The 15,562-nt window shown below is 39.7% G+C and overlaps 1 protein-coding gene across 3 annotated transcripts in view; it reads right to left on the reverse strand.

Annotated features, from left to right (window-relative positions):
• CRYBG3 (crystallin beta-gamma domain containing 3) overlaps positions 1-15,562 on the reverse strand; it is a 116,232-nt gene that overhangs the window by 62,235 nt on the left and 38,435 nt on the right. For all 3 annotated transcript variants that reach the window (XR_010840801.1, XM_059065697.2, XM_067034850.1), the window contains 5 exons: positions 9,072-15,273; positions 7,061-7,105; positions 6,703-6,818; positions 5,161-5,308; positions 11-147 (listed from right to left, as the gene is read on the reverse strand). Coding sequence is in view for 2 of the 3 variants with exons in the window: in XM_059065697.2 (XP_058921680.1) it covers positions 11-147; positions 5,161-5,308; positions 6,703-6,818; positions 7,061-7,105; positions 9,072-15,273 (6,648 nt within the window). In the remaining variant the exon portion in view is untranslated. The remainder of the gene's footprint in view (positions 1-10; positions 148-5,160; positions 5,309-6,702; positions 6,819-7,060; positions 7,106-9,071; positions 15,274-15,562) is intronic.

Genomic DNA, 15,562 nt, shown 5'->3' on the forward strand with positions numbered 1-15,562 from the left:
GGATACGTACACTCCTGACTTCACAGTAAAAGACACAGATTTGGGGATATTCAGCTCTTCCAAATTGGGGACTGCTCGCTGTAGGTAGATAGGACAACATGCTGGGTCAGACTGTGGGCAAAGTTCTATCTCTGGAATGCTGCAATCCTGAAAAAAAAATTGCCTTTGAAATATCTAGAGACACACACTCCAGTATTCTCAACACCCTGGACATGCAGTTACAATTATTCTCATTGTTCAGTTGAATTTCTATCCAAAAACAGCCTAAAGGAAATACTGTTTCTCCTTTCCAGTCTGTTAAAATAAATTTTTCTAAGGAGTTACGTTGATAACATGAAAATTATAAATATTATTGATTGAAAAAGTATTACTCCAATTCTCTCTGCTTTGTTTTTAAAAGTCTTGCTCCATTAAGCAAGGTTCAGATTTACCAAACTATCTGAGTGCCAAGAGTCTGTAAGCCTTCCTTCTTAGAAGCATAACAAAGCCATAGGGAGGAAGGGAGTTAAATAAAAGCTGATCTCATGGGGAACATAAAAAATAAATAACAGAGAGGCACTGCTCCCTCAGCATGTTATCCAATTTACATTGACAAAAGAAATAGGAATTAGAGGTGAGGGTAAAGGAAATGTTTTCCTACTTGTGGTATTTATTTTCTTTAGTACAAGTTGGTTTGAAAAAGAAAGGCATTATGAAATTTGAACCTATACTCCGTCACACATCCACGGTCACCATGTCCTGTCAAACTTTCCTTTAAAATTTCCACTGTCAAGGTTCTTCATCAAGGCCAAGACTTTGATTATGGGCCTAGACCACCAGTCGAGTAAGCTTACTCTTTATGTAGCTGAGCTCGTGAGAACACCACTTCCCTCATCATACTCCTTGGCTCAAGACCCAAGCATTTCAAATTTATATTTCTGTTTTCCTTTCTATAATATGGCAACAACCCAGTGAGCTATACTAACTCCTCACAACTCTTCAGTCATATTGGTATCCATACTACCACTGCTTCTGGCCTCTCTAAGCTTTGTAAATGTTTCCCTTACTGTAACTAAAGACAAAATTTTCTGTATTATTACTTATGAAAATCTTTTCTTAAATTTTATCGGAATATAGTTAATTTACAATCTTGTGTTAGTTTAAGGTGTATAGCATAGTGATTGTTATACATATATATATATATATATATATATGTTTCTTTTTCAGATTCTTTTCCCATATAGGTTATTACAGAATACTGAGTGGAGTTCCTTGTGCTACACAGTAGGTCCCTGTTGGTTATCTATTTTATATACAGTAGTATGTATGATAATCCCTAGCTTCTAATTTATCCCTCCCAGCCATGTTTCTCCTTTGCAAACCATAAGTTTGTTTTTGGTAGTCAAGTCCTAACTCAGAAAAGAGCTGGGAAGAAGTGAGAGAATGGCATGGACATATGTACACTACCAAATGTAAAATCGATAGCTAGTGGGAAGCAGCCGCAGAGCACAGGGAGATCAGCTCAGTGATGTGTGACCACCTAGAGGGGTGGGATAGGGAGGGTGGGAGGGAGATGCCAAGAGGGAGGAGATATGGGGATATATGTATATGTATAGCTGATTCACTTTGCTATACAGCAGAAACTAACACACCATTGGAAAGCAATTATACTCCAATAAAGATGTTAAAAAAATAATTTAAACATTTTAAAAAAAGAATAATGGGAGACCCCCCAAAAATAAATTAATTTAAAAAATACCTTATCATTTCTTAAAGAATCAAAACCACAATTATTTTTCTCTTCTCTAAAACTACAGATGTGCTTCTGTCTGAAAACACACAATCTATCTCAGTACTCATGAGTGTTTAATTACACAACTCAAGTTTCAGTAGCATAATTCTTATCCAAGACATTGTGAAATTCAAATGACTGTGCTTTAATGAAACAGGTAAATGCAATAACAATTAGAGGTGACATTTATTAGACTAAACAATTAATATTTTTATTATAATCTGCTTTGCAATTTTCTGATTTTTTAATCTTTCTTCAAACTGAGTTCTCTTATTAATTATTAATCATCTTATTAATATGTAAATGCAAGCAAATTGATACATCTTGTTTTCAGAAAGTTAGTTCTAAAATGCAATATGGTAAAAAGGTATAACCTAAAATATCCTTTAAGGTATAAAAGGTATATTTCCTTCTAAAGTTTCATTTAAAAAATAGCTAGAAATCTCCAGAAGTCACCTGTCAATCTTCAAGACTCTTTTGTTTGCTATTAAAAATAGAGCTCTAGTAACATTATTTAAAATGCTGCCATACTAATGTTCCCCCAGGGATCTGAGGTACAGTAACAGAATACATAACTAAGTGTCTCACACAAATAAGTTTCCTCTGCATTGTGTTATACAAACAATGTTTGGGTGGTGTATTTTAAAAGGGAAAAAGCTAAGAGGCATGAGTCTACCACAACACAGAAGGAAACAGATAATGGAAAAAGCATAATGATGGCTAAAAAATTGAAAATAAAAATAAGAATGCTTATGTTCTCAACTATCTCTACTAGAGGATAAATTTTTTTCTCTAGTTGACTGAAAAAGTTTTCACTGATAAGTTCTATTTTCTCCATGGTGGCTATTCACAGAAGTAATGTCTTTTACAAGACTTGTATAACCCTTGACAGACAAAGGCAGTAAACACTAGCAACTGAAGGGCGCCTTATAGTAACTTAGCAACAATAAGCAGTTGACTCTTCGCAGAATTTATATGGCTTCCTCCCAGACTTTTCTAGTCACGATATACTTTATAATATCTTGGTGAAATCTACAAGCTTAGACTATTAAAGCAACTAGCAGGAATGAGGACAAAGCTATAGGAGAGAAACAGGGTGGGAATGAATTCCAAAAACAGTAAGAAAAACTTGCCTCCACCTTACATGAAATACCTTCAGTCCCTGATCTAACAACAGATCTCTCTCTTCTCAGCTCATTAATGAGGGCACAAACCTAAGTAACTTCTGAAAGAGGGAAACGTCATTCTTTGAAAATAAATATTAAATGCATAATAAACAGAGTAATGCGCAATATTCCTTTTTTCTATTTGAGAAAAGAAAGCACTTGACTCAAGACTCACTGCACTGCTACCCCACCTCCAATTATTTCCACTGGGGGCAAAGATGACCCTTGAGCAGAATCTACAACTGCTGATGACTGATGGTATCTTCTGTTACTTGCTCTATCTATTCATGGCAAAACAAAGACATCATGAAAGTATTCTCTTTAAAGAACATTAAAAGTTTGACTACTCAGATTAGAGCCACTAAAAGATGATGAAACAAGATAAAGCTGCATAGGCCGAGGTGAATTTGGAATGGCTGCCGGGAAAATGAAGCTATCGATAGGCAGAATTTTGACCAGGTGGGAGAAAGGAAGCAGTTTGATGCCTGATTCTTGCTTTGTAAAGTATTTAGAACAATGCTAATGCTTTTTCCATTCAATGCTCAATAGTTTTATTTTCCTTCCTTACTAAGAGTTGCTAGCATGTCCAAGACAAGCGGGAACTAACGCTGCAATTTAAAAAATGACTCCACAAACAAACAGTGGAAGAAGAAAAAAATTCAAGTATGACTTATTCTTTCTTATAATATATTCGAAGCAAATGGCGGAAGTGCAAATACCCATTTATATACCAGGCTCAACAGATTGAATTTTTGTTTGATTTTATTGTTGTTTGATTCTGGGTGGAGGTTGCTGCTTACAATACTTTATTCATCTTTTTTTTTTTTTCCCCCACTAGGCCTGGCACAGTGCCTGACATTCACAAGGCAGGCACAAAACCACACATTATTTAAATCTTAGAAGATTCCACCTACAAACTATCTGTTTCAAGGAATTTTTCCTGAGTTAGCTAATTATGTGAGCGCTCAAATGCTGCTTGCTGAGCTGAACTGCTTGCGATTAAATTTTTCAGTGAAAATGAACACTGCCCTCTGTGTTGTAGCCATCAATCTCCCTGAAGTACCAGCAAGCCACCAACATTCACCTCAGTATCTGACACATGTGGCTCTGCTAGGGACTCCCTCACATCTCCCGTGCTGCCTAACTCCTGTTCACTTGGTCAAGATGCCAAAATCAGGTACCACCTCCTCCGGGTGAGGTACCTCTTCTTCGAGCACCTGTAGGGCCCGGCATAATACTTCTCACATCATATGGTCATGTGATTCAGCTGTCTCTGACCTAGATGCTGAGCAACCAGAAGAGACTGTACATCACTTGTATTTCTATTCTCAGTGCCTATCACAGTACTGGGTCCAAAAGAAGACACAAACATTTGTTAGACACAGGTTTGTTTAACAGTTTTGCAGAAGGTATTAATTCATGCAGACACCCCTTTATGATAATATGAGTTTTCCTGTATGCTCTCTTATTTTTCTGTATGCTATCCGCAACATAATGTTGATTCAAGTCATCATGATAGGGTCCACTCCAATTTAGACATTTTTAGCATCTAAATGGAATCTCCATAATTTGAAAAATATGTATGTCCACAACTGTCACAGGAGTAACTGCACTACATCATGTACTATATTACTGCTGAAGGAACTCTTAAGAATACATGGGAGAATTCTGTCACTATCACTAACTTACCCCTCCTCTAAAGCACCAAGGCACTTCCCACAAAATGTTTCATAACTAATATTTTCTAAACAGAAAATAAAAAAGCAACACTTTTTCGCTTCCTCTCCCCATCCTTCCTTCTCTAATTTCTTCTAACACCCGTCTCTCTCCCCCTTTCTCATAAACACCATACACACACACACACACACACACACACACAGAGCTACAATGAGGAGTAGAAATCTGCACTAGAAAAAGATATATTTGTAAATATCTTATCCTAAAGATGTCTGGATGGTATACTCCTACTACTATTCAAAATACATATATATATTACAATATGTAACATTTTATGTGCCAGATTACATGTAATATCTTAAATTTTCATTCACTTAACACTTTATACATATCTGGTCAAAAAATTATCAATATGATAATGAAGATTAATAAAATTAGCACAAATATTAGCAACCATTTCTAAGCATTGCTGGGCCAAAGTACAGCTTTACTACATGAAACACAAAATAAAATAAAAAATAGGGATAAAATCAACTGTTCCATTACCTTTAAGACACGTTTGATAGACCCCAATACAAAGTTTCTTTGTGGATGCTTTCTGTTCTGAAGGATCCAGTCACGATTTAACACCTTTTCCCCTTCTTCTAGTACACATTTCTGACCTCGGAAATGTGGTTTCTCATATATAATCCAGCTGAACAAATATGAAAGCATGATCAGTTATAATTAACTTTCTAAGAAATGAGGCATAAAACAAATGATACTTATAATTCACAGACCATCTTCTCTACTTAAATTTTAATATCTGGGCTATTTTCCACTACTAGCATATAATCCTATTTTGAAACAATGATAAATATGCTAATGTAAGGATAAGCAAAGAGTGAAGAATAAAAGTGCACAGAACTTGGAAGTAATACTTCCTGAACACAGCACCACAGTCTATGCCTGTGCCTATATTTATGTATACATACACTTTACAGATGCTGTATACACATTTACATTAAAAACAATAGCTTAACAATTCCAAATTCCACTTCTACCCTAATTTTCCTTTCCCTGGACAATAGAGCACATGTGTCTCATTTTATAACATGAAGATACACTACACCACACTGCTTTAATGTGACTACTGACCAGTGGGTAATGCAAACACTGGATAAAGAAACTCTGGCCCCCACATGTCCAGGGGACATGGTCCGTAATAACAAATGAGGTTTTCCATCATTTTTACACCATACAAAGAATCTTTCACTTCTTGAGCAGATCAGTGATACAAATGACTTTTTAAAAATTTATTTTATTTATTTATTTTTGGCTGCGTTGGGTCTTTGTTACTGTGCGTGGGCTTTCTCTAATTGCGGAGAGCGAGGGCTACTCTTCATTGCAATGTGTGGGCTTCTCACTGTGGTGGCTTCTCTTGTTGTGGAGCATGGGCTCTAGGCACACGGGCTTCAGTTGTTGAGGCTCGTGGGCTCTAGAGTGCAGGCTCAGTAGTTGTGGCACACATGCTCAGTAGTTGTGGCACACATGCTCAGTAGTTATGGCTCGCAGTCTCTGGAGCGCAGGCTCAGTAGTTGTGGTGCACGGCCTTAGTTGCTCCACGGCATGTGGGATCTTCCCGGACCAGGGCTCGAACCCATGTCCCCTGCACTGGCAGGCAGATTCTTAACCACTGTGCCACCATGGAAGCCTGATACAAATGACTTTAAGCATGTGGGCTTCACATTCCTTAGTGTTCCACAAATTTTGAACTCATTTTCAAAGCTATGCTTCATTCAATTGAAGCCTTCAACAAAACTTGCCAAATCTATCCTGCTAATAATGCAGTTACAAAATGGTACTGATTATATATACTGTATATATTAGGACTTACTACTTACTGCAGGCTGTAAGTACTAAAATCAACCTATATTTTCTGTCACAGGAAATAAAGAGAACAATTAAGTTATAAAATACAAATAACGTTTCAAACAGTTATTCTAGAGGAAAAGGAATGTGACCTCAATACAAAAAACATAAAGCATAAACAGCAAGAAAACACTTAATTTAGGGGGAAAATGCTATAAAGTTGAAGAGATCTCTTACCAGCCCCTTACAACTTTTATCAGTACCCCATTCGGAAAGGACCAAGATGTAGCATCGGGAATATTACAGTAGATCTCTTGTTTATATTTACTTCCATGGAGATCATAGATAACCATCTGCAACACAGAGTAAGTAGGCACAATAACTAATTTTAAGAATGCATTTAAAATTCCAAAATGTCCTAGAATGTAGAAAATAAAACATCCTAAATATATAAAAGTAAATATTACTTTAGATGCTAAATCCATGAGTAAAACAGTCATGTTCTAAGTCAGTTAAAAGTACTTACTTTAAACTCCCAAACGTAAAAGGAACCTTACTTCTTTTATTTTAGTCTACCTAAGAAACTTATGCTTACCTTCCCAGGTCTTGGGTTACACTTCAGAGTTTTTTTGTCAACATTCTGAAATAATAAAAGTGGAAGAAGCCTTAAGAAACATAAACAGAAAGATATACAGTTCACTTTCTTAGCGGTCACAGATCCAATTTATTGCATATTTATTTAGTGAGCATCATTACAAGGTGCACCTCTAGGTACTATTAGGGATATAAAGGTAAATACAAAGGAAAATAAAGCTTTGTCTCTGCCCTCAAGAAGCTTATAGCTTAGAAAGGGAAAACAGATGATCACATTCCCATGTCTCTTCTAGGTGGGGGATTAAGTTAAACCCTCAGGTAAAATACAATCAAAATGCCAAGTTATGGAAGTCAAGAGAAATGGCACCCATGGAGGTGAGGTGATGGCAGAAGAAGGTTCCCAAGAGGCTTGTGTGAGGAAGTGGTATGGAGCAGACCTTGAAAAAAAGGACTTCAGTAAATGAAAAAATGTGGCAGGTTGGTGTGGAAGTAGTAAAGAAAAAAATTCCAGGAAGAGACCATCTTGAGAAAAAATGCAGACATCTTACAGGGCGTGGAACCAGCACACAAAGAGACAACGCTGAGCTAACAAGACTTGGGGACCTCATCATAGAGTGAAGAGGGTGCACTTGACTTAGTAGGAAATCAGGAACCATTAAAGCAACATTTCTTCAAATACCAAGCTTTCTTTTTATTTATTTATTTATTTTTTTGCGGTACGCGGGCCTCTCACTGTTGTGGCCTCTTCCGTTGCGGAGCACAGGCTCTGGACGCGCAGGCTCAGCAGCCACGGCTCACGGGCCCAGCCGCTCCGCGGCACGTGGGATCCTCCCGGACCGGGGCACGAACCCGTGTCCCCTGCATCGGCAGGTGGACTCTCAACCACTGCACCACCCGGGAAGCCCCAAGCTTTCTTTCAAAAGGATCTTGCCTTGCAAGCTATTGGTTGGTATTCAAGTATTAGTACTTGCTACTAAGGGTATTCAAAGTACAGATACAGTCCTTGGGAATCCTAGAGAAATTTCCATGGATCTTGGAATGTCAGAAAGGAATGTCCTGAGACTTCCATGGTGGTGCAGTGGTTAAGAATCTGCCTGCCAATGCAGGGGACATGGGTTCGATCCCTGGTCTGGGAAGATCCCACATGCCGTGGAGCGTCTAAGCCTGTGCACCACAACTGCTGAGCCTGTGCTCTAGAGCCTGCGAGCCACAACTACTGAAGCCCACGTGCCACAACTACTGAAGCCCACGTGCCTAGAGCCTGTGCTCCGCAACAAGAGAAGCCGCTGCAATGAGAAGCCCGTGCACCAAAATGAAGAGAAGCCCTCGCTCGCTGCAACTAGAGAAAGCCTGCGTGCAGCAATGAAGACCCAACGCAGCCAAAAATAAATAAATAAATTTATTTAAAAAATAAAAGGAATGTCCCATATTCAATGAATAGTCTATAGTAAACATTTAAATATTTCTAAGTTGAAGAAAAGTGTAATTGAATTTCAAGACATTTTCCAGCTATAATGTTTTCATCTCCTTTTTTCTGAATTAGCCTGTTCATTGCCCTGCTATGCATAAACAAGAATAAGACCAACTACAGTGAGAGACTGTTGTCAAAGACTTAAAATATTTTAAGTAGTTAAAATGTTTTTTAAGTATTGTGAAATATTTTCATGAGACACTTGCTCAACAGCAAGTGACAATTTTTCTACATACAGCACCTTGAGAAACTCAGAATGCTGTTACTTAATTTAGTTTGAAAACTAAAAATTAGTGAAGAATTGGGATATAACTTGCTTCTCTCTTATGCCTTTTAAATTGTGATGAAGCAATTTGTTTTCTCAAATATAACAGTCCAGCTAAAATTCATGAGTTATGATACACTTCAAAGAACAAAGTAACTTCTGGTATTTTTTAAAACAATCTTTTACAACCTCAAAACACTGATTTTCTTAATAAACTTTTAGATCATTTCATGACCCAAAGCACTACCTCACTAGTTAATAATCAAAATAACTTACTTCTGTGAACGAGCTTAATCGGCCTGAGGTTTCTTGAGCACGGAAATATTTTGACACTGGTTCCTGAAAAATTCCACCAAAGCTGGCTCCTTTTTCTGAGGAATGGAGTTTGGAAGTCTGCAAATACTGATGATAAGCACTCTTTAAAGAAGAATGTAGTTTGGAAGTAAGGTCAGATTTTTGTAGAAATGAGGCCTTTTCTGGCCATAGACCAACTTGCAGATTAGAGGTAGTAGGCTCATCTGACATCACATAAGAACTCTTAGAAACGCCAGTACTTTCCTGGTCATCGTCAGGGCAAAATGAGATAGAAGAATCTGGCAGCTTGAAGATAACATTTTCCCGCCTTCTAGCTCTCAGACTTCCTTTATGCAATGGCTCTTCCTCCTCTTCCTCCTCCTCTTCTTCCCCTCTCCTCTGTCTGTCATCTACATCAAAATTCATCTTTAAACGCTCCGATACTGACTGGAGAAGTGATAAAACAGAAGAGGACTGGTTTGCACTCTCTCTTGATTTTGTGGAGCCATGATGACCAGGTGAGATCTCGCTGGATACAATGTCCTCCTGAGAGCTGTCATCCTCATAAATGGGAGACAAAGCTAAGGGATAAATCTTGTACCTTTTGGCCTCTACTGATAAGAACGTTTCTGAACTATCATCGTCGAATGTCTCACCTAATTTAGTTTCCTTTTCAAAATGATGGACGAGGTCAGTTCTACTCTCAGACCTTTCACACGCGAAAACAGGCATGCTGTTGGTAGATGTGTCAGGAATCAGGAGGGAACGTGTTCTTCTTACTTCTGCAGTAGCAGACTTGTCCTCATCTTGAAGAGGCTCTTCATATAATATAGTAAAGGAAGAATTTTCTTGTTCATCCTGAGAGATGAAGGCTAGGTTAGGCTCTTCCTTTTCATCTCCATAATCTAGATCTCTTATTTTCTTACGTACTGCAGTAACAGGCGTTCTTCTGTCTAGCTTTCCTATGGTAGCCTCAGGTTGAAAATCTGGCATTGCTAAGGCCGGGTAGTCTTCATAATCCTTACTTAGCGTAGGTGATTCATAACCCCTGAAAGAGGCGAGACTAGTGTCAAACGCTTTCAAGCATGCCTTCGTTTCAGTAGGCTCCTTCCCCACTTCTCCACCACTCCCTTCAGCAACCTCTTGGGGTGCTTTTTCAGCTTCAAATATGGGAGGCGTGGCCTCTTCTTGTGTAACGGGCAATTCCAGATCTGTTCCATATGTTTTCTCAATGTTTGCCACTGTGGACAACACTTTATGTTTCCTGACAGTCCCATCAGAATTTTCTGGGGATGTTCTTTCCATTTCTATCTTCAAGGGCATGGACACAATCGTTCCAATTGTCTCTTTTGCATCTCTCTTACATGCTTTTGCCATTTCTAAGGAAGCAGGTACTGCCTTCTTGGGTGCTTCTTTCACTTCTAACACAACAGGAGGTACCACTTCAGTTTTCCTAATAACCCCTTTGGCATCCTTTTGGTAAGTGTTTTCCATGTCCATCATAGGTCTTTCAGTCTGTCCAGTGATCCCCTCACCACCTTTTTGGTAGATATTTACCACTTCTAATGTAATGGGCATCACCTCAGTTTTGTCCATCTTTCCTTCAGCATCTTTTTGGTAAATATCTTCCATTTCTAGTGTAGCAGGGATCATCTCAACCTTTTTAGCAGTGCCCTCAACAACTCTGTGGTAGAAATTGTCCATTTCTGACATAACCAAAGTCATCTCGGTCTTACCAACATCCCCTTCAGCGTGCTTTTGGTAAATATTTTCCATTTCTAATGTAACAGGTGTCACCTCAGTCTCTGCAATATCCCCTTCAGCATCCTTTTGGTAAACATTTTCCACTTCTAACATAGCAGGTATCACTTCAGTCTTTCCAGTGATTCCCTCTGCATCTTTCTGGTAGACATTTTTCAGTTCTGACATATCAGGTGTCTTATCAGTTTTGCCAATATCCCCTTCAGTATCCCTCATTTCATAAGCTCTTTCCATTCCTAAAATGGCAGGTAATCCCTCAGTTTTTTCAATATACCTCTCAGCATCCATTTGGTATGCTTCTCTCATTTTAAGAATTTCAGTTGCTGGCTCAGTTTTTGAGGTGTGCAATTCAGCATCCTCTTTATGTGCTCTTCCCACTTCTGACATAGGGGGGACTGCCTCATATTTCATAATATTCAATTCAGCATCCTTCTCATTTGGTTTTCCCATTTCTACCATGGAAGGTATAAGCTCAATTCTTCCTATATTTACTTCAGTATCCTTCTTGTGTACTTTCCCTACTTCTGACGCTGCAAGGGGTGCGCTTTTATTACTGTGTCCTGGCAAGCTTTTTTCAGATATACATAAAAGAGTATCAGACAAACTGCTTTTAGATGTCCCAGGTACATGGATGTCCTCATTCACAAATGGAGGCCATGTGAAATTTAATACAAGAGTTCTTCTTTCCTCTGTCTCAGTTTTGTGATTATCGACACACTTTATTTCCCTTTTTTCTTCACAGTCCTCGTTGAGAAACAAATGTGTTTTTGCCTTATCATCTAACCCTGTATGGGGCGTGCCTTCAGCTAGTAAAACGGTATCTGACTCCTGCAAATTTATACTATCAGACTGTCCACCTCTATTTCCTGAAAAAGGGGATTTTTGGTAGAGAACAATTTCTCTTCCTTGAATTGACTCTGTGTCACTAACTAAGCTACTTACAGCAAAGTATCTACCTAATACTTTTTCACTAATTTCACATGTGCTTTGACTTACTGCCTGTTCTGACACCAAGAACTCCCTTACCACATCAAGTGGCTTAACACTATCACTGTTCAGAATTTTTGAAGTATTAGCCTGAAGTTCAGAATCCCGGGTATCCTGAGCATCATTTGCTAAGGTTTCTTGGGCTGAATAAATAATCTCATTGACTAGTTCCCTAGCTTGATCTTCTAACAACCAAGATACATTCATTCTATCAGCATCAAAAAGGAGACTCTTCTCACCAACCATTGGTGAAGCACAAGCCTTTTCTTCCCCTTGGACCTCAGACATACTTTCCATGGCCTGCTCTTCCAAATGCTCTGTCAGCCGGATCCCTGTCAGTGTCACTTCTGATGGGTTTTTCTCAGGGATGTCTTCTTTTAGGGTACCTGGATTCATTATGCCATCTACGGCTATGTACTCCTGGCAGGTACCAACTGTATGTCTGGATTTTAGCTCTTCCCTGACAGAATTAAAGATCTCACCAATCAATGTACCGGCCTTTTTACATAAACCACTTTCGAGGTCCAAAAGTTGCTCATGTGCTCTCCTCCTCGCTTCTGTGTGCTCAGCAGATGCTTCAGAACACTGCTGGCTTGAGCTGTTAACTGACGCTGGGGCCCCAGCAACTGCTCCAGTCCCTGCTTCCACAGGACTGTCAAATCGGGCAGCAGGTGGGAAGTCGAGTGATCCCATCCCAGTATGATCCCCCAAATGGTCCTGAAGCGGGGTGACTTCTGCCCCTGTTGGGATAGATGTTTCAAATTCCAAATAAGAGCTATTAGGGTACAGCAGGTTCGTTAAGGAGGTACCTTCATGTGGGACATCTATGGTGACTTTTACAGAACTAAAATTATTTGGGGGATTCTGTGAACTTGTAACCATGATAACTTCTTCAGAGTTACTGGAGGAAGAAGGCATGCTATCAGTACCACGACTTAGGAAATGAGCACCCTCTTTCTTTCTGTGAGATGAGGCTCTCTTTTCTGATCTCAGCACAGAAGGATTAGTGTGAAAACTTGAATCCTCAGATGCAAACGCATTTTTTTCCAAACTCGTACCAGAACCCAGAAAAGGTGCACTTACTTTTGTGCTGCCAGTTTCTTGAAATTTTGGGGAAGTATTAGTAAAACTGAGTTCTGCCATCTCTGAAAAACCAGAAATCTTTTTGGTCCCACAAATAGCTGAATGTTGATAAATCACAGAAGCGTTGGCTTCACAGTTCTGTGCCGTTTGCCTAGTGACTTTTCCATCAGGAACAGGAGGTGAAGTCCCAAGTATATGACCTTGGAGAAGAGCAGGAGGGTCACCTGAGGCTTCCACCTCTGTTTCCTGTGTACCTTGATATGTGGAGGCAGGAGGAGAAACCTCAGTTTGGCAATTCTCTCTAAGGCTGGCATCTGAATATTTCTCTTTAATCTCTTTATGACCCACTAACTGAAAACTCCTGTCCTGTTCAACTTCTAGGGAAGTCAATTCTGATAAAATAGGACTTGCTGGCACATCTGTAATTTCAAGCGGAGAAGAGATTTTATCCTGAGAAATGTCTCTGGGCTCTGTTTGGGGAACAGATATCTTGGAGAGACCTAGAGTTTTTCCTCTTCCAGAATGTAACCCAACAGGAACCCTGTTCTGACCACCAACTTCAGATGTTGATAACATTTCTTCAAGGTTATCAGTTTTGGTTTCCAAGGAGAAAGAATCAGACTTGCCTATAGTGCCCTTACTTGCTTTGGTGTTTGACAGCATTAACTCTGCTTTATCACGGTCTTGAGATGAGGTGGAACTGTGGTCCTTGGAGAGGCTTTTGGACTCAAAGCTCAAGTCCACTCCAGTTAAGTGGGTGTCACTGGCTTCAAGACCTAGTGGAAACTGGCATTTTTCACCATCAGGGAGAACTTCCTTGGACTCAAGAGTTGCAGATGCATGCTCAGGGTGAAGGCGAGCAGGGAGACTCTTCCTGTCTGTGGCCTCAGCATGATTTGCCACATTTTCTTCTTGACCCTTACTAGGCTGATGGGAAATACCAGTGATGTTGACATCCCCAGTTTCAATGAGCACAGAAGGACCTTCATTCTTTAAAACAGGAACATCCAACCTGCTCAGCACGCCAACTCGGGAAACAAATGTAGGAGATGAAGTACTGAAATCTGATTTTTTATGGTCAAGGTTAACAGATGTCCTGGCATCAGGTGATGCTTTGGCTTGCTGAGGACTCTCAGAGTCAAGAAGAGATTCTGCAATGGGATTTCTATTCAGTTCAGGTGATATTTTATTTTCTAAGCATGCTACAACTGCTAATTCACTGGAGGGTTTTACAGAGGCAGCATCCTTCTGATTCATTCTAATAATGGGAGGCATTTTGCCATGTGGCCTAACAAGCTTTTTGGCTTCTGTTACCAACAACTTGTCAGTACCTTTGGGTAATGACTCAATTCTATCTTCTGGAGCTTCTATATGACTTGAAGTTGTGGGTTCACCAACAGAGGTGCTTTCTGTTTCTTGCTTGATTTCTGTAGGAGCCAAATTTTCCTGTGTGGCCAGGGCAGACAATCTGTTTTCTTCACTTACAAGTTCTGTGTCTGTGATAGCATGTCTCTGGAGAGCAGTGTTGCTGGTGTGATTGGCAGCGTGCTTTGACGAGTTACCTTCAGTGTGCTTGTCAGAACGCTTACTCTCTGGCCACTGCACAGCTTCACGCCTAACTGATTTATTTGGACTTGGCAAATATGTATTTCCATGTTTGGTAGTGTCACTCCCATCAGATTTACTACCAGAGAAGTCGGAAATAGCAGGGCTCTCAGGCTCAACGCACTCCTCTCTTTGCAGCAGTGTCCCATCACTTATCATTGAGCTGTTTTCTATTACCGTAGTGTCTGGTGTCGCTGTCCTCTGCAAGTCTGGACTGCAAGGCATTCTGCTACTGTTACTTTCTGTAAACAATGCTGAACATACCAAATCTCTGTCAGTCTGAGAAACTGGTAGACAACTTAAATGGTGCTGTGAGTCAAATTCTCCATCAGTGGAGCCAGAGTTAGTCTCAGAACATGATGACCGACTTCTCTCAGGTCCCCCAGGATCGTTTTTATTTAAAACATCCCTAGAAGAAGCAGTGCTAGACAGTTCTCGGTTGTTTGTTGAATGGCTTTCTGGGTTGGTATTTATTTTATTATAATCAGAGTCTTCTATCAGACCTTTAAGCACTTGTCCTTCCACAGAAACGTCTGTGCTAGCTGATGACAATGACACCGTCCCAGCCTCTATATCACTTCCAGGGCCAACATGTGTGTTCGTACTAGAGTCGGAACTTTCATTTTCTCTGTCTAAGGGATTCAAGGTTTCCAGCGCCGTCTGCTGCTTCAAATACTTCCTAATTTGCCTGGGGCCTCGGTACGTTGCATATGTTACGAAAGGCCTCTCTGGTTTACCATCCATTTGTCTGCAAAAAGAAATAGCATGAGAGTATCAGGAAATAGAATTAGTAACACTTAATAGTAATTCCAGAAATCATGGTGAAGTAGATCTTTCAAACACTCCTATTCTTCATAGGTCCAAACTTGGGAAGGAAATCCTAGAATATTTTAGTTCAACCTATCTTTATGAAGCATAATACAGACATGACCAGCAGCACATGAATGTCAAGCCAGCATGAATGTCTGAGCTCCTCAGAACCGTCCCTCTCCCCTGATTACGTCTGTCTCTCTCACGGTGGTTAATGAAGAGAACAT

The sequence above is a fragment of the Kogia breviceps genome, chromosome 5, assembly GCF_026419965.1.
Source record: "Kogia breviceps isolate mKogBre1 chromosome 5, mKogBre1 haplotype 1, whole genome shotgun sequence".
NCBI classification, from domain to species: Eukaryota; Metazoa; Chordata; class Mammalia; order Artiodactyla; family Physeteridae; genus Kogia; species Kogia breviceps.